The sequence below is a fragment of the Rana temporaria genome, chromosome 6 (genome assembly GCF_905171775.1).
Source record: "Rana temporaria chromosome 6, aRanTem1.1, whole genome shotgun sequence".
Classification (NCBI taxonomy): domain Eukaryota; kingdom Metazoa; phylum Chordata; class Amphibia; order Anura; family Ranidae; genus Rana; species Rana temporaria.
Genome location: NC_053494.1, coordinates 181,675,783 through 181,696,267, shown reverse-complemented (window position 1 = coordinate 181,696,267; position 20,485 = coordinate 181,675,783). Strand labels below are relative to the sequence as shown.

Sequence of the window (20,485 nt, the reverse complement as noted above, 5' to 3'; positions counted from 1 at the left end):
CCTCATAGACCACATGTAAAGTTCCCTATAAAAATGTTTTATGGTTATTTTGTAATTAAATATTACTTTTAGACATTTGTCTTTTAATATAAACAAAATAGAGTTGATTTACTAAAACTGGAGAGTGCACATTTTGATGCAGCTGTGCATCGCAGCTAATCAGCTTCTATATTCATGCATTATATACCTTAAGATAAAAAGCCTTCTGTGTGCAGAAGCCCCCCTCGGCCTCCCTAATACTTACCTGAGGTAACTTTCTGTCCAGCAATGTCCACGATTGTCTAACCTGTTCAAGATTCTCCTTCCTGATTGGCTAAGACACAGCAACTGCAACATTGGCTTGTGCTGCTGTCAATCAAAGTCAGCTAGCCAATCAGGAGAGAGAGGGGTCGGGGGTCTGTGTATGAATGGCCACAGGGAGATGGGTGCCCTATAGCAAGCTGCACTGAGCAGGAGGGAGGGGCAAACATTACAGAACAGGGACCCTAGGAGAGGAAGATCCCGGCTGCTCTGTGCAAATCCACTGCAACAGAGCAGGTAAGTATAACATGTTTATAATTTTTATAGGAAAAAAACGAGACTTTACAAACACTTTAAAGCGGGGGTTCACCCTTAGAGGGCACTTTTCCCCCTTCGCTTCCTGCTCGTTATTACTAGGGGAATCGGCAATTTATTTTAAAATATGTGCAGTACTTACCCGTTTACGAGACGCATCCTCTCCGTCGCTTCCGGGTATGGGCTTCGGGAATGGGCGGTCCTTCTTGATTGACAGGTTTCCGAGAGGCTTCCGACGGTCGCATCCATCGCGTCACGATTTTCCGAAAGAAGCCGAACGTCGGTGCGCAGGCGCAGTATAGAGCCGCACCGACGTTCGGCTTCTTTCGGCTACGAGTGACGCGATGGATGCGACCGTCGGAAGCCTCTCGGAAGAATGTCAATCAAGAAGGAACGCCCGCTCCCGAAGACCCATACCCGGAAGCGACGGAAGAAGATGCAGCTCGAAAACGGGTAAGTACTGCACCTATTTTAATATAAATAGCCGATTCCCCTAGACCGAACGAGCAGGAAGCTAAGGGGAGATTTTTTTTTTTTTTTTAAATGGGTGAACTCCCGCTTTAAGCTTTAGCAAAAAAAAATATTTGCACCCTCCAGTTTTATTAAATCAACACCAATGTGTTTCTAGTCCTGTTAGAAGGTCCTACAAATATCACCAGTATAATTGTAGGCTCTTATCTTGCATAACTCTTTTCACTCTTCAGTTCTTTAGTATTGCAAATCTTATTTAATAACTATGAATATGTGGTGTAAAATGCATACATGCGTACTTTAGCAGATCTGATGTTAGTACCGCAATCTCCACTGCTGTTTTATTGTACTCTGCCAGAGGGACAGCACCCCCACCAGAACACTCCAGTCAGCACTCTCGGCCAATGGCTGAAAGTGCTGTCCAGGAGTCGGCTGGCAGACCTTTTTCGGTCATGCCCCTTCAAAAGAAGCTGTTTGAAAGACAGAAGTACACATGGGCCGAATGTCTGCTAGCTTCTATTGAATTGGCCGATGCCGTCCAACATTCGGCCTGTGTCTAGTTTTTAACCACTTAAGGACCGCCTCCTGCACATATACGTTGGCAGAATGGCACGGCTGGGCACATCCACGTACGTCCTGTACTAGTACCCAGCCGTGGGCGCGCGAGGCCTGGTCCGATGCTCCGGGACTCGCGGACCCGATCGCCGCTGGAGTCCCGCGATCGATCCCTGGAGCTGAAGAACGGGGAGAGCCGTGTGTCATCCCTTTTATAGGGGGACACAATCGATGACGTCACACCTACAGCCACACCCCCCTACAGTTGTAAACACACTTCAGGGAACACATAACCCCATCAGCGCCCCCTGTGGTTAACTCCCAAACTGCAACTGTCATTTTCACAATAAAAAATGCATTTTAAATGCATTTTTTGCTGTGAAAATGACAATGGTCCCAAAAATGTGTCAAAATTGTCCGAAGTGTCCGCCATAATGTCGCAGTCACGAAAAAATTCGCTGATCGCCGCCATTAGTAGTAAAAAAAAAAACAATTAATAAAAATGCAATAAAACTATCCCCTATTTTGTAAACGCTATAAATTTTGCGCAAACAAACAGATAAACGCTTATTGCGATTTTTTTTTTTTTTTTTTTACCAAAAATAGGTAGAAGAATACGTATCGGCCTAAACTGAGGAGAAATTATTTTTTTTATATATATTTTTGGGGGATGTTTATTATAGCAAAAAGTAAAAAATATTGAATTTTTCAAAATTGTCGCTCTATTTTTGTTTATAGCGCAAAAAATAAAAAACGCAGAGGTGATCAAATACCACCAAAAGAAAGCTCTATTTGTGGGGAAAAAAAGGACGCCAATTTTGTTTGGGAGCCACTGACGCAATTGTCAGTTAAAGCGACGCAGTGCCGAATCGCAAAAAGGGGCCTGGTCTTTTACCTGCATTTTGGTCCGGGTCTTAAGTGGTTAATGATGTGCACAGGGCACATAGAAAACAATTGTTTGGATTGAGTCTGCATTGATCATAGCTCCATGCACCTGGTGTGAACAAACCCGCGGACAAAAAAGTATATTTGAACGGACAAGAGGAACTTTGCAATAGGCCATAATCTTGTAATAAAGCATATCTGAAAGGTATAGGATGGGATTATGGAGGCTGAGGTAAAAAGTCTGAGCTTGTCTCTGCTTGAAGTGGTCTAGTTTTTGTTTTATAAGTAATATAATATAAGAGGTATCCCAATTAATCATTGCTTACCAGTTTGTTTGGACACAGAAAAGCTGTATGTCTGCAGCCTATGACAGTGATGGAAGCTCAGGAGTTAGCAGTGGGATGATGAATGCGCTATATACATGAGATGTGACCGTGTTACACCACACAATAGTCATTTGTACAGGACCTTTTGTATCAAACAATTACCAAAGGACCAGTAAATCAAGCGGCACTGATTAAATGAGCGCCCCATAGTAAATGATTTAGGCTAATGGTTTGATGGACATGAAAATAATACAGTGTTGACAAGCCGCTGTACATAAAACTCTGGCAGAATGTTCTGCAGCACAAAAGTTTGTGTGACCTGGGAATTTTCCATTTCAGCATTGCTAAAGCAGATCAACTAGTCTGTTGCTTTAGCCACTTAATGAAGACTTCTGCTTAGCATTATTTACATGTAAAAACTTAATATAACACACTGTTCATGTGATTTTTTTTTTTTTGGGGCTGATAAACATTCAAAAAATGATATGGGTTATGGGTACTCCTAAACCAGATCTGAAGTAAAGCACCTCTAGGTCCAAAAAGAAAAAAATATTTCCCCTTCAGCTACTAGGAGCAGCGCAGACATTGCATGCCTCCCACAGATTTCCAATAATTTTATGGGACAGCAGACAACAGATAGTTGTTGGTATCCAGAGCCCCAATTGGGCAAGGTGATGGCATCTTTTAGTGTCCATATGTTTTTTTTTATCATCATTCTAGCAAAGGGTTTGAACACCTGTCCATTTTTTTATTTCTATAAAATGTGAGGTAGACTATTTTTTTTGCCACCATTCCATGAGTGTACGCAATTTTAAAGCGTGACAAGTTAGGTATCTATTTACTCAACGTAACATCATCATTCACATTATACAAAAAATTTGGGCTAAGTTTACTGTTTTATTTTTTAATTCATGAAACCATTTTTTCCAAAAAATGATTGCGCAAATAATGTGCGAGATAAAAAGTTGCAATGACCGCCACTATTCCCTAGGGTGTCTTCTAAAAAACTATACATAATGTTTGGGGGTTCTGAGTAATTATCTAGTAAAAAAATTATGATTTTTACATGAAGGAGAGAAAGAAGTGCCAGAATATTTTATGTAGTAGCCCTAGAGCTTCTTATGGTAAAATGCTATGGTTTTAACCACTTCAATACCCAGCCATAGTAATATGACGTCCACAGATGGGATTTCCCATCCTGGGTGGACGTCATATGAGTGGCGGCGGAGCGGCGGGCAGGCGGTGTAGCATACCGGATTTCTAATGCAGAGCTGCAGCAGCGGCGTGCATAGCGCCCGCGCGCACCCCCGGGGGCACGTCGATTGGAGATCCGGTGTGTCCCTCGGGACACAGCCGATACCCGATGGGGGTAATGTAGCGGTGGGCGGCGGAGTTGGGGGCATGCAGTGTGGCGATCTGGGCTGAGGCTGTTCACCAGGAGTACCCGCCCACTCACCAGAGTACACGCCACCAGAGTATCCACCACCAGTCCATCAGGGGTACCTGTCCATCAGGAGTACCCGCCACCAGAGAACCCGTTTTCAAAACTGTAATACGTGGTTGAGAAATGAGATTATAATGCCTGACGGTGCTACTTCAATGTTGGGCCTCGATGTGGCCAGGCTGTGTAAAAGTCTCACACATGTGGTATCACTATACTCGGGAGGAGCAGCAGAATGTATTTTGGGGTGTCATTGCAATTATGCATGTGCTGTGTGAGAGAAAAAACTTATGACAATTTTGTGCAAAAAAATTTTTTTTTTTCCCCCAAGAATTATGGGGAAAAAATACAACTTCAACTTCAAAAAACTCACCATGCCTTTTACTAAATACCATGGAATGTCTGCTTTCCAAAAAGGGGTAATTTGGGGGGTAAGTGTTCTTTCCTGGCTTGTTAGGGTCTCAAGAAATGAGATAGGCCTTCAGTACATCAGGCATGATCAGATGTGATCATTTTTCAATGATTTTCACCATAGCTTGTAGACTCAGAGACCAAATAATATACACTTTTTTTGGTTATTTTTACTAAAGATATGTAGTAGTATACATTTTGCCCCAATTTTATGAAGAAAAAAGGACTTATTTGCTAAATTTTGCAATACAAACTAAAACATTTTTTTTTTTTCAAAAATTTCTATTTTTTTGCTTATATTGCAAAAAATAAAAAACATAGCAGTGATTAAATACCACCAAAAGAAAGCTGTTTGTGAGAAAAAAATGGTTTGGGTACAGTGTAGCATGACTGAGTAATTGTCATTCAAAGTGTGAGAGCGCTGAAAGCTAAAAACTGGTCTGGTAAGGAAGGGTGTATAAAAGCCCCGTATTGAAGTGGTTAAAGTGTTTATATTCCAAACTTTTTTTTTTTTTTTTTTATTCTAGATTAGTATAGAATGTTTAAAGTTGGGGGTTGGGAACAGGTTGCTTGAAATGTACCTATTGCTCACAGCCATGTTGGGGGCATGGAAGGTTTTGAAAATTTGAAAAAAAAAAAAAACATTTACTGGGCACTGGTCTCCCTAAATTTAAGAACCACTAATCCTACAGTATCTTTTGAGTGACCGTTATGAGTCAGCTGGGGTTGCTGACATCACATCCAAGGTGGTGACACCTTGTTTACAGGTAAATAACATGTATACAATCTTGAATACAAACTTAATGCTATGGGAAGATTTTGTTGAGATGAATGGTCTAGCAACAGGGATTTTTCAAGTTTATTCAGACTTTTCACATATCTTTTACATCCAATGAGGATCTACAAAATCTGGCCCTCAATCATAGGGTTAGGTCTACAGCTATCTACACTTGGCATTGGAATGTTAACAAATACTAATATCTAAAAGCTGGAGGGGAAAAAAATGGAGGGCGCTACCTTCGGCAACCAATTAAATTCCAGTGGATATTTTTCCAGGGCATTTTAAAAAATGAACTCCTCTGTCATGCCTTTACTGCATTTTATAGACCCCAGCTACAATTAGTATTCAGTTATGACCCAAACTCTTCAACCATTATTTCGTATAATTCCTTGCAGCTCTTTCTTCTGCATATTTTCAGCTGCGAGCTTCATGTTAAGGTTTAGGTCGCTTTTAGGTTTTACTACGCAATATAAATTGTGAAATAAAAGCCCTTGAACAGCTCTCTTTTAATAAAAGGCAGAGTTATAGCAAAGTTGCTCCAGTCTGACGTGCCCATTAAAAAATAAAGACTTGTCTGCTCTTCTGTGTTCTGATCCTTGACCATTCTGTGCGCCTGAACTCTATAAATGGCTTGTGTATACAGCTCGGTCTATCTTGTGTCTTGTCAGAGACAGGCCTCCCATTAGCCTTACTGACCTCATGCAAATAACCTTCCCTATTAAACATCTATTAGGTTTGCTGGTGCAATGTGCCTGTCAGCACTGGCTATGGTGCTATCATAACATGCTGTTGTGAAAAAGGGTGAAATGCTTAACTTATTACTGTCTTACCCTTCCATATCGGGTTTTTAATGATTGCGTGTTCTAGGTCATTAGTACTTCTGCGATTATGCATTCTGACCTTTTTGAAGGCTTATAGTAAACCTATAATTTTGCAAAAATGTATAAACTGCTGCTTGAAGAATTTTAAAGTGTACCTGTTATCAAATTAACATTTAAATTTTTTGAGAAAGCACATTAAGTCCTTTAAAACTAGCCTTTACCTGTGGCTTTAAGCATTGCGGAGAAACTCCTCCTCTGAGCTCTGCTTATTTTTTAGGTCAGTGAGGGTTTGGCTGCCTTTTTAATGTAAACAAACAGCAAGTGCTTGTAAGCTGTTATGGTTTGTCCACCACAAACATTGTTATAACGTGCAGTAACACGATGCCTGCACTGCTTTACTATTTATTTTAAATAGAGCCCCAGCGCAGCGCCACATAATGCCTATGGTTACACCATGCGGCAATGGGCAATTTGTGATGTGCTGCACCACAGAATTAAGAAACCTGCTCAAAATTTTGGTGACTTGGGGTGCACTACATTTTATTAATTTCAAAAGGGTTCTCTAATACAATGTGCCTCCGCTAGGAAGGTCAGGGGGTGGTTTTTGCAAGTGCACTTTTAACATCTTCATGAACACAATGCGAGCCCTAAAACCTGAAGCACATTAATGCACACATTTCATGTTCGGCTGGCCAAGTCGAGCTCTGCCTCCTATTGTAATGGGTTTGCCCATGTTACACATAGGGGGTTACAGGGATCACTAGAAGAAAAGCTTTTAGTGTTCTTGGGGTAGGCATAAAGAGAATGGTTAGCCACTGGTATTACTGTGTCCTTTTTCTGGATTTTATTCAATGAAACCGTTTTATAGCTTTTACAGAATCGGATTTACTTTAGAGCCGGTTCACACTGGGGCGACTCAGCCGCCTGACAAGGCGCGTCCCATTGTATTCAATAGAACCGTTCTAATAGGAGCGACGCAAGTCGCTTCGACTTAGAAAAAGGTTCTTTTACGACTTCGGGGGCGATTTGCATTGACTTCTATACAGAAGTCATTTTGCAAGTCGCCTCTGAAGTCGTCTTCAGGACGCCTTGCAGAGTCGCCCCCGGAGTCGTGCCGCCCCAGTGTGACTCTGCTCTAAAGCTGACTTCAGAATATTAACGCTACAGTTTACCTTTTATTTTGAAATATTATTTAATAATAATTGATTTATTTTCACTACAAAATATTAGACTTAATTCACTAAACTGTATCATTTTTGCCTTAGTCATTATATTCAGTAATGAGAGCTTAAAGTAGCAATAGAATAACAATCCTTATTCTTTATGTACAGTTACTTTTTGCACCCCCTGTGTGAGTGATGTAGTGAATGTGTGCATTTAATATGCCTTTTCTCATGTAAAAACCTTATGAAATTTAAAATAATGACCCTTATGGCAAAAACACAAGAGGGCAGAATTTTCAATATGAAATTTTCAATATGAAATCAAAGAACATTGGGAAATAATCAAAATAACAGTATTTTACTGAAAGGGTAGTTTATGCTTGAATAGACATCCAACAGAGGTAGTGAGTCAGTCAACCGTAAATGGCTTCAAACCTGCTTGGGATAACCAGATGTATACCAAGACAAAGGTAACAAAAATATACATAACATGTATAAATACAGTTGTGTTCAAAATTATTCAACCCCCCAATGCTGTAAAGGGTTTTAGGGAATTTAGTGTACATTTGTAATTGTATTCAGAATGAAATCCTACAAGGACTTCTTGAAGAACCATATGCAACTAAAATGACATCAATCGGTTTTGTAATATAGTAGTAAATGTTTATTTTGTGAATTCTTCATTTACACAATTATTCAACCCCTTAAAGACTACCACTCTGAAGAACAGAGGTTTATTGAAGTGTTTTCAATCAGGTATTGATAACACCTGTGGATGTCAGGGAGCAGCAATAAAGCATAATAAGCACCAATTAGGCAGCTTTAAAATGACTGTGATACTCAGCTCCTTCTAGACATTTACTGGTGTGGTTACAAACATGGTGAAGTCAAGAGAATGGTCTGGGAAGACAAGAGAAGAGGTGATTACTCTTCACAGGAAGGGCAATGGCTATAAGAAGATTGCAAAGATGTTAAACATACCAAGAGACACCATAGGAAGCATCATTCGCAAATTCAAGGCAAAGGGCACTGTTGAAGCGCTACCTGGTCGTGGCAGAAAGAAGATGCTGACTTCTGCCTCTGTGCGCTACCTCAAGGCAAAGGGCACTGTTGAAGCGCTACCTGGTCGTGGCAGAAAGAAGATGCTGACTTCTGCCTCTGTGCGCTACCTGAAGCGTAGAGTGGAGAAAAGTCCCTGTGTGACTGCTGAGGAACTGAGAAAAGATTTGTCAGATGTGGGTACTGAAGTTTCTGCTCAGACAATACGGCGCACACTGCGTAATGAAGGCCTCCATGCCAGAACTCCCAGGCGCACCCCCTTGCTGTCTCCAAAGAATAAGAAGAGTCGACTGCAGTATGCCAAAAGTCATGTGGACAAACCACAGAAGTTTTGGGATTGTGTTCTGTGGACTGATGAAACAAAATTAGAACTGTTTTGGCCCATGGATCAACGCTATGTTTGGAGGAAGAAGAACAAGGCCTATGATGAAAAGAACACCTTGCCTACTGTGAAGCATGGCGGGGGGTCAATCATGCTTTGGGGCTGTTTTGCTTCTGCAGGTACGGGGAAGCTTCAGCGTGTGCAAGGTACCATGAATTCTCTTCAGTACCAGGAGTTATTGGATGACAATGTTATGCAGTCCGTCACAAACCTGAGGCTTGGGAGACGTTGGACCTTTCAACAGGACAATGATCCCAAGCATACCTCCAAGTCCACTAGAGCATGGTTGCAGATTAAAGGCTGGAACATTTTGGAGTGGCCATCGCAGTCATCAGACTTAAATCCGATTGATAACCTCTGGTGGGACTTAAAGAAAGCAGTTGCAGTGCGCAAGCCTAAGAATGTGACTGAACTGGAGGCTTTTGCCCATGACGAATGGGCGAAGATACCCGTAGATCGCTGCAAGACACTTGTGTCAAGCTATGCTTCACGTTTAAAAGCTGTTATAACTGTAAAAGGATGTTGTACTAAGTACTAAGATTGAATGTCACTTGGGGGTTGAATAAAACTGATAATGATGTGAGCACAGAAAAGACATTTGTGGTCATTTCATTATAAATGTTATGTTATATTTGTCTGACCTACACGTGCCTCTTTGATTTAATTGTAAGCAGGATGACTGAATGATCAAAATCAATGTCAAACTGGCCAAAACAATCAATTTCAGTGGGGGTTGAATAATTTTGAATACAACTGTAAATAAAAAAAACTCGATGGACCACGTGGTATTTTTTTTTTTTCTTTCTGACGTCACTTTTCTATGTTTCTATGATCAAACCTGGAGCAAACAGAATCCTAAAGCAGTCGTGCACGGCAACCAATCAGTTTCTATCTTTCATTTTCAAAGCTTTAAATGAGCATGCTAAAGATAGAAGCTGATTGGTTGCTATGCACAGCTTCTTCAGATCTTGTCTGCTCGAGTTTTGATAAATTGTCCTATTGTCATTTGTGATTAAAATATATTCTTTTTTGAATATCCAGTGTATGTGCTAAAGTCATACAATGACACACTGTGGGGCCAAGTTAGTGTCAAACTCCATTTAAATATAAAATGCTCACCTTGGTAGACAGTTGAATCATGTGAGTACACTCACAGAAAAGGTAGTGAAAACAAGTGAGCTCTGTCTTGGCTCTATAGTAGCAATGAGCACTCAATAATAATGCAGGGAGAGGGGGCATGTCATTGCTCACCTCTATTTCTCAGTGGAGCGCATGCAGAGGACTTTTGGCAGCAATAGGAACACCCATACATTGGGCTTCTGACAGGGGAGTAACTGTTGGACAGTATTCGGAGAAATAAAAATTCGATTTTTTAGTCAATTAGCATTTCAACATTTTGGATATTTTAACATGAATCTATAGACCAGAATTTAAGGTATAAAGGCAATTTCTAAACTTTTTTTTTTATTTCTTTTTTTACTTTTAGACAGTGGAGAGGGATTAGAACACAGTTTTTTTTTTTATTGTGGTCTGTGCCCCTAGTAGGGAGATTCACCCTCTCTATTTGTCCTGTTTACAGTTGTCATCGAAAGTGATAGTAAAAGTAAATCCTAAATTTTGGGTTGTCACAAGAACAGAAATAAAGGGGAGATCTTCAAATGATAACACTAGTAATGTTGACATGCGGGGCCCAAAGGGATTGGCTTAATTTTCAGGGATTTCCTCTCACTTCCTGTTTTGTCTATGGGACAGGAGGTAGAGGCAAATCAACCCCATGGAAAACGGATGGCAAAAAAGAAAAAAGACATGGGTTATAACAATCCTTTACTCTATCCAATATGAAAAAAAAAAATTTGGTCTAGAGTTCCACCTTAAATTTTAATTGCTCATGGGATCCTTCCTTAATATACGCTATATATTTACTGTTTTACCTGCCAAAGATTTGTAGTTCTGTACAGCCAGTCTTTTGCTTTACACTCATGTTCCACACTGCAGCACTAGACAGGTGACATTCACAGTTCTTGATTAAGCAGTTGATCTTTGTGGTTCAGCATTGCAGCTTCTTTTGTCTCCTGTGTTTCCAGCTTTTTCAGTGGGCAGTGAAAAAATAGAAATACTTGTATCCGCTAAGCAGGAAGCTCACATACAAATTAGCAGTTTTTCTGACAAGTATAAGATTGACTAGATGAACTTATAAATCCTTGAAAAAGTAAAGTTGTAGATATGCATTTTTCGACCCTGTATTTAAATTTTTGGCTCAAGATCCATTTTTAGTTTCCTATTTCCACAATCATATGCAAAGCTGAAATCTGAATATGAGAGTGCTTGTGGACTCTGTGCTAATAAAGCACTATTATAGTCATCAAATCTGTTTCCTGGTACTGGTAGCTGGTGGGGAGATGTTTTGGGGAACTTGCAGCAATTGGGCTCCATTCACACCGGGGCATTCCAGAATCGCGACAAAATACGGGACGCGTTTGCAATGCCATTACGTCTAATGGCACCCCAATTGCGGTGCGATTTTGCCGCGTTTTAGATCATGCTGCAATCGCCCACGATTTCAGAATGCCAAGGTGTGAATGGTGCCTTAGGCAGCACAGGATGATGACCCTCTTTCTTAGTCCATAACGTAAGCAGACACAAGAATATTATTTTGGTAAAACCCCTTAAATACATTTCAACCTTGTATACAATTTGGCTGTCTTAACAGAATCCTTGCTAATCTCCTGGAAATACTAGTCCCCTGGCTGTTGTGCTACTACAGTAAAATAAATGCACATTATTTTTCAGGTAAAAAATATGCATTTATTGTTTTTACTATGAGTCTGCAAAGCATTGCATCTGCAAACAGCAGATCGTGGGTGCAATTCAGGGTTCTTGCAGGCAGTCTGTGTAAGAAGACAAAAGCACAAGGAACACATCACCCATGACAGTAAAGCTGGGTACACACTATAGTTTTTATCCACTGGATTGCACAAATAAAAACTTTCAGCTTCATTCGGAGCTGCTGTACTAACCATGCAAGGTTAATCCAGCAATCTCCCCTCCTGAGTGGTTGTGTTCTTACAAGGGGACGGCCCCCCGCCAGAACACTTCGATCAGCACTCTCTGCCATTGGCAGAGAGCGCTGATTGAGAGTTAATCGGCTGCTGGTTTTCCAGCATGCACGTTTGACAGAACCTGGCCAAATGGCGGGCTTCTGTCACAAACCAACATACACATGGGCAGATTGTTGGCCATTATTTTTTTGAACCAGAAAATGTCTCCTAACATTCTGCCCGTGTGTACGGGGCTTACAGTCTCTGGGTTTTTTTTTCTATAAAAATAATAAACATGTTATACTTACCTGCCCTGTGTTGTTTTTTCACAGAGCAGCCCAGATTCCCCTCTTTAAGGGTCCGTCTTCAGCGCTCCTGGCCCCTCCCTCCCTGTTGAGGGCCCCCACAGCAAGCAGCTTTCTATGGGGGCACCCGAGCCAAGCTGCAGCTCAGTGTGTCTATTTAGACATGAAGCCCTAGTTTGGCCTTGACCCCTCTCTCTCCTGATTGACTAACTGGCTTTGACAACAGCAGGAGCCAATGGCACCACTGCTGTGTGTCAGCCAATTAGGTGGGAGAGTCCCGGATGACCGAGACACTCGTGGACATCGCTGGAATAGAAATGGAACTCAGGTAAGTATTAGGGGGTGCTGGGGCGGCTGCTGCACACAGAAGGCTTTATATATTAATGTAAAGGCAGAAGGTTTTTTATCCTAATGCATTAAGATACCAAACCTTCTGCCTTTACAATCACTTTAAGTAATATCTCTTGTAGGTAAACGTGGGCTTTAAATACAAAAAATCAGATCATGAATTTTGACTTCCCTTTTTATAATACTTCTTCCTGGTCAGTGACAGACCACAAGTATTTTCAGAAGAAGGCTGCCTTGTTCCTCTAATAAAAGTTCCCTTTCAGTAAAAGCAATATAATCTTCCATTGTATTTGTTAGTTGTGGTAAGAAACTGACACCATTGGAGAGAACCTTTGCAAACATAATCTGTGCACTTACTGCTTTACATGCAGTTATTCATCAGGTCACAAGTTTGTGTGCTTAGAGGATCTTCACTGCATCTGAGCACCAAAAACAATGTTTTAATATTCAAAGCAAACTCCCCCATCCATCCATGTCTCCATGATTTATTTTATTGAGAACTCCCTTTGAAAAAAAAACCCCTAGCATTTTTGGCCGTGGCCATCTTGATTAAGGGCAGATGATTCATGTAGTATTTAATTTCTGGAATACATCTGCCCTTAGCTCAGGTATGCATGCAGGAGAGTGCGCTTAGCTGAGGAAACCCCTCTTGGAGACTCCTGGGATGTATGACATCACTTGCCTATGCAAAAAAACAGTAAGTAACTGAAGAAATGTAAAAAAAATAAGTTTAAAACAAGTAAATATGATATACTTTCCTATCTATTTACTAATGCTAGCAGCATGAGGAATGGGATAATTGATGTTGATTGGGAGAGTAAAGTTCCACTTTAAAGTGATTCCTTAGTGAGAATCTTGTAGGCTGTCATTGCTGAATGCTTGGTTTGAGACTGCTAGTTCTCCGACTGATGCTTTGAATTTAGTGCTTTTCAAGCGACTGACCTGGATTAAAGCGGAGGTTCACACAAAAAGTGAACCTCCGCTTTTTTGGTCCCTCCCCCACTCCGGTGTCACATTTGGCACCTTTCAGGGGGAGGGGGGTGCAGATACCTGTCTGAGACAGGTATTTGCACCACTTCTGGGTTCTGACTCCCATGGGGAATCCAGCCTTGTCACGTCACCCCCAGCTGTCTTCTGGGAAACACTGTTCCCAGGGAAGAGCGGTGACCAGTGACTGCGCACATGCGCAGTACGGAATCGGGCAGTGAAGCCGCAAGGCTTCACTTCCTGATTCCCTCACAGAGGATGGCGGCGGAAGCAGCCGAGGACCGAGCGATTGCTCAGCCTCGGCTGCTGACATCGCGGGCGCGCTGGACAGGCAAGGGTCCATTTTTCAGAAGTCAGCAGCTGCAGTATTTCTAGCTGCTGGCTTTAAAAAAATTAAAATAACGAGTGGACCTCCGCTTTAAGTAATTTACATGCAATATGCTTGTCCTGGGTCAGTGACTTAAAACTTTTTAAGCAAGACAGTCAAGCAAGTAGAATTTTCTTCAGGAGTCCAGCATTGGCAGTCTCCTTACTTCACTTGTGACAATGTCACTTCAACTCCCTACTGACAGCGAACTCATTTACAATAAATTTCCCTTGAGATAATGTCATGGCAGGACTGTTCTAAGATTGCCAGCCAAAGGAAACCCTAATGGATGGTAGGTAAACAACAGAAGTCTTTAATTATCTTATAATAAAAGATTAAGGAAGTGTGAAATGATGGATTAAGGTGAGAATTTAGATCTGCTGTAAGTAAGAGCAATAAAAAAATCCCTAAATAGATTGTCCTGGACTGTATGTTATTTTTTTATGCACTAGACCTATGCATTATTTCTTGGATCTAGGTGGATAAGATAAATTATTACCATCTTGTAAATCACAATCACAAAACTAATTTAAACATTTTTTTTCAACAATCCAATAGTTGCCATTCTAAGTAAACCTGTGACTAAGGTTTGTTAAAATGGAGTAAATGAGTCTACCTTCAGTAATAAAAAAAAGACGATACACATAAAAATGACCAGTAGAGTAAGTGTGTCATGTGGCCCACCCATTACCATGCGCCTGTTAGGTTGGAAAAGGCAGCTATCAAAACCAAGGGACTGTAGATATGTCCAGGAGGTGTGAGGGGCAGAGCCAAGCTCAGTTTTACAATGAAAGTCAAGATTTGCTTAAAACCGAAGCTGCTTTTACAGTGTATCTGGATTTTCTAATACTTTTGATATGAGGCTTTTACTGAAGGTATTTATTGTATGATTATTTTTGGGACAAATGTACTTTTAAACAAATGTTTGCCATTGTTTTGTAGTTGAAGAACGTGTAAATGTATTTTCTTTATCTTTAAAACGCTGTTTAGCAGACAATACTTGATGTGTGCAAGGCATGCACATAACATTGTGGGAGGATCTGGTAAACTGTGAGCATTGATAGAATTATGGAGCCTTGAGGTAACATCTTCACTGTCGATCACACTCGATGGACGATAACTGAAGGAAACTGTGATTCCCATACCAATCAGTTGGCTTCTTTGTTTTCCAATCAAACTAAGCCTTTGGTTGTTTTCTATGGACAATGGCTTCACTTTTCTCAGTTTGAATTCATTATTCATATTTACCAAATAAGACTTGTGCTGTGTCTGTCTGCATGCTACAGTGACCTCACTCCATTAGTCGATTAATCCAATGTTCCTTAATGAATTGGAGTAAGCCTTTGCATCCTGCAGCTCTCCCGCTGTCACTCTGTCATGGCAGCTGTTGACTGCGTAGCTGCGGTTCATGTCAGATTAATGTTAAATGTTTTTGAATAACTGTCACCTTCACCATCTTGTCTTAATACTGTCCACTTTGTGTGGGATTTTTATGTTCCTGTAACGATCACAGCAGGTGTCCTATTTGAGGAGCGCAGGCATGATTTTGTGTTTTGTTTTGCTAGGGTCGGGTAATCTTCAAAGGACATTGAGTCAGCGTAACACACTTACATACCAAAGAAATAATTATGCTCTCAACACTGCAGCTACCTATGCAGAGCCATACAGATCAATGCCGTTCCGGGTATCTGAAGGCAGCTACAACAGGATGCCACACGGGGCCCCGGCTGACGATGGAACAACAAGGTCACCATCTATTGACAGCATCCAGAAAGATCCCAGGTAAGTAGATGACATGGGTGTCGCCCATATTTCCTGTAGATATAAGGGTCAGGCCTCCTTCTGAGGTGTTTCCCTCATTTAGCAAAAATGTTCTGACGATTGTTTACTGGTAATCTGTATATTACTTTTTTAGTTGATAACTTTTTTTGATAGGATCGACTTATTTTGCACTGTTTCATGGCAACGTTTTTCAGTAGGACAACACTACCAACTTAAGAACTTAATTCTCCTCTATAAATAATAGAATTTTACATTTGAATTTAAGTGCAATTGGGGGAAAAGAGGGCCCACATCCTCAAGGCACCCAAACAGGTCATGTTTTTATTCTTTCCATTATTTTGCACAGGTGATTTGATCATGTTTAATCCTTTAATCCAGGTCAGTCATGGAAACAATGGAGTTGGCGAGACAGGTGTACCTACCTGCCCAGTTAATGTTCTATTAAAGTAGGCAGCCAGCTGCTTTTCTCACAGGCACAAGTTCCGGTTTCTGTAAGAAAAGGAACAGTTGCATGACAGTCTTTCCATGTTTATGGGCAGCTTCAAAACTTATACTTCCCCCTCCCGTCATATTTCAGTATTATCTCACATTTGACTATTCTCTTCAGTCCTTTGGTCCTTTTTTCGGCTATATAAGCGTAAAAAGCTCTGAAAGAGAAATGCTTTCTTATGTTAGTGAATACAAAGTGAGAACACAGCTACCAGCTAAAGGGAAGTGTTAGCTGCACATGGGCATAGTAGCATTTGCACTGAAATTTTAAAATTAAACCTCGCACTGATATACACCATTACGTATTTCTAGCAAACTTTTGCTTTGGGTCACTTATTTTACAATACATGTTCAAGCTGGTCACATGTGTCAAAGTAATTCTGCTCTAGCCAATCCACAGTCTACTCTGCAAAATGCCAAATACTTGCTTATAGCATACAGTACTTTAGTGGACATACACTGATCGGCTATAACTTTGACCACTGATTAAGTGAATAGCAATAATTATCTTGTTACAATGGCATCTGAAAGTCTTGATGTATTAGACAGCAAGTAAACATGTTGTCTCTGTGTTGAAAGCAGAAAAAATGTGCATCGTAGTTTTTTTTTTGTGTATGCGGCTGTGTAGCTGCAGACCGGTCAGGGGGCTTATGCTGACCTGTGTCCACAGCCAAACAAACCTATAATGGGCAAGTGAGCGTCAGAACTGGACCAATGAGCAATGAAATGTGGCCTGGTCTTGAGAATCATGATTTATTTTACATCATGTGGATGGCTTGGAAATCTTGATCCTGACATTCATGTGGATGTTACTTTAACATGTACCACCTGTATAAACAACATTCTTGCTAAACCAATTACACCCCCATTTTTGATGGCAGAGATAATGTGCCTTGCCACACTGCAAAAATGGTTGAAGAATTATTTTAGGAACACAATGAGTTCAAGGTGTTGACTTGGCTGCCAAATCCTAATTCAACCACGTATCTGTGTCATGTGCTGGAAAAAAAGTCCCATTCCTGGAGATCCCACTGCACAACTTACAGAACTTAATGGATCTGCTACTGACTGTTTGGTGTCAGATATCACAACATACCTTCAGAGGTCTAGTGGTGTCAAGGCTGTTTTGGCAGCAAAAGGGGGAGACCTACGCCATCTTGGTTGGGTAGTCATAGATTTATAACAGACACACAGTTGGGTGGGATCTACAGACTCTGCTCTAGACACAGATTTACACTATCAAATAGAACCAGAGCAATATGCACCTTTTTAGTCATTAATTTGCGTAGGTTCCAACTGTCCCTGATTTCCAGGGGCTGTCCCTCATTTTTCCCTCTGTCCCTCATATTGGTCTGATCTGTATTGTTGTATATAAAATTAAGTACTTATCTATCAAAACAATCTTTCATCCAATTTCCAACTTGCTGTATTTGTAAATTTTAAAGCAGAGTTCCACCCAAAGTGTAACGTCCGCTTATCTGATCTCCCCCCCTTTATGGTGCACACACGCCTGTTTTTCCCCCCCCCCAAACTTCTTTGGCGGTCTTCATTTAGAGCTCCAGTTTGAACTTGCAACTGGAGACAGAGGCGTTGCTAGGGGGGTGCGGTCCGCACCGGGTGACACCATTCCATTTTTTTTTGGTTTTAGCTGACATGCCCAGCCTGCCCTGTGCCACCCCAGCCTGCCCTGTGCCACCCCAGCCTGCCCTGTGCCACCCCAGCCTGCCCTGTGCCACCCCAGCCTGCCCTGTGCCACCCCAGCCTGCCCTGTGCCACCCCAGCCTGCCCTGTGCCACCCCAGCCTGCCCTGTGCCACCATAACTTGCCCTATACCACCCCAAACTACCCTATATCACCCCAACATGCCCTATACCACCTTAACCTGTCCTATACCACCCCACTACACCAACCTGCCACTATACCACTCTATACTACCCTAACATGCCACTATACCACTCTATACTACCCTAACATGCCACTATACTGCCCTATACTATCATTTACAGGGGCTGGTTTGGGGTGCGCTGCCTGCTTGGTGCTGGGCAGCCTAGACAGAGGGGGGGGTGACGCCATGTTTTACCGCACCGGGTGACACCAACCCTAGTGACGCCACTGACTGGAGACACTTTGGGTAAAAGCGGAGGAGAATTATCTAAACTTTTACTTTGTTGTGTCTCTGTTAAAGGAAATAAATGCATATCTCAACAACAGGATACAGATCTCAAAACCGACAGAGGTTTTCATAATTCCCTACTCCAAATTAAAAGAGAAAAAGTTTTGGGTTTGGACCTGTTTTTATACCACTGCCCCTGTCCCCACCAAAGATGAGGAAAAATCTTCCCCTAAAGAGAAAGTTAGTTGTATTTTCAGTCATACTGTATATAATATAGCATGATTTACCCCAAGGATAAGTTCACACTGATGTAAAATTCATTGTTTCCCTATGAGAGCTGTTTTATCTGATGCTACACAAGTCTGTCCCACTTTAAAAAAAGGTTTCTGTACTTTTTTGGTCCGACTTTGATACGTCTTCAATGCCACATAGTATAAACAGTGACATCAAAGTCGGACTCCAAAATTGCACTGAAAGTCGCGCAACTTTTGAGTCAAACTAGTGTGAACCGAGCCTAAAGCAACATTCATATTTGTTATGCTTGCTCAGGCATACTTATTTCATCCAGTGCAGAGTTTTATAGATTGGCCACTGCAATGAGACTGCCTAGAGCTGCCATACACATTTATTCTGAACTTGCCCGCAAGCTGAAAGTGAAACCATTAGATTCCCTCCATCCATTCTAAACTGCATAGATGAAGGAATCTCCCTTGCTAACTTATGTATTCAGACAGCTGGCACTCGTGGCTGTCAGGATACCTGAAAAGAGACACTATCTGAATGTAGTCACTGCTCTGCCAAAAAGTTTCTGCCAAACTTCTTTGGTTTTCAGATGGAAGTTTGTCAAGATAGGTAGTGCCTACATGGCCACATACGGCTCGAAATTTGGCCAATTCCTGCTTTGTCTGCCGACATTTGAACTATATGGCCAGCATAATTGCTTAACTACGTTTGAGATCAAATATCTGCTACAGAGGGCGTGCATAATTCATAAATGTGTTTATTTCTGTAATAAATATAACCTCTCCTGAAAGAAATGAGTACTGTCATTGCCAACATCCTTTTGAAAATGCCAGCCTAATTTGTGTATCTGGCGTCAATATTTTTAGCGTTTTTGACCTGGTACAAGCATGCTTCGAGGGGAGTGATAACACCCGATTGCCATACGTTTTCCAGCTCAGCGAAAATGCTGTTGCTAGAGAATCATTATGACAGCCAGGTAACTGGAATTTTCTACAAAAGAAGTCCCCAATGGCAGTCCTTATAATTTATCACAATACAGGTTTCCTTAGATGGCTGGTAGCCTGCTGCCAATCTCTTCAGAAATCCTCGCTCTTGTCATACATGTTCTATAAATAATTGACACAGTTCTACATTATGAGTGTACAGTAAAGTATTTATATGCTCTACTTGTTGGTTTACCTGAGCTGGTATGATTGTTTGGCACTGGCATTTGTTACTTTCTCAGGAAAAGCCTGGTAGTCTTCCAAAAGGTGCTGTGATGTTTTCATTTCATGTTCCAGCAAGGCTCTGGCGAATTGTCAGGTAACCCACAAGAGTTCAAAACCTTTTTACTTGAAGGTTTTTTTTGTCATAGGGTCTAAATGTTGCTTTACAATGTACTGTAGTTTTGTCTAGTATTTTATCAGGTTAACTGACAGAAGGGGAATCCGAGTAATAAGAAAACTGAGTAGAAGCAGAAAATAGGTGTGTAAAGTGTTAGAAAGTTTATTTTTTTTACAAGTGGAGAAAGTCTATTTACTTATTTGTTCAACATCTTTATTTTACAAATTGGTGTTCTATCATTGGTAATTCCATTACATTTTTGTGGACAGCAAGTTGGGCTTTGTTTTAATATAAACAAAATCCCAGCACTGACTGCTTAATAACAGATTATATGAATTAATCTGTTAAGTGATTGCCTTTGTTGCTAGGACAGAAGGAGGCAGTGCAACTGTTTTAGGTTTGTTGCTAGCACAAACGCTTTAGAGACACTTCACTGAGCTTGAAGCTGTTGCATCAAGTGGTAAATATCAATGTTTATTTCAAATGTTTACCTGATTAAAAAGAAATTCAATATTTCTTAACGTGTAATACTGAATGTAAGAAGTGAAACAAAATGGATACAAACCACAAGGTGTTCCCTTTAAGCTATATTTATACTGGCACTTTTGTGTTTAGCTTTTATAAACGCAGTAGAAGATAT

The 20,485-nt window shown here is 41.0% G+C and overlaps 1 protein-coding gene across 12 annotated transcripts in view; it reads left to right on the top strand.

Moving 5' to 3' along the window:
- Positions 1–20,485, top strand: part of PKP4 (plakophilin 4) — a 372,718-nt gene that overhangs the window by 276,685 nt on the left and 75,548 nt on the right. For 10 of the 12 annotated variants that reach the window (XM_040357916.1, XM_040357915.1, XM_040357912.1 and 7 more), the window contains one exon: positions 15,461–15,677. In XM_040357916.1, the coding sequence (XP_040213850.1) occupies positions 15,461–15,677 (217 nt within the window). The remainder of the gene's footprint in view (positions 1–15,460; positions 15,678–20,485) is intronic. The other 2 variants (XM_040357920.1, XM_040357913.1) reach the window with 1 other exon arrangement.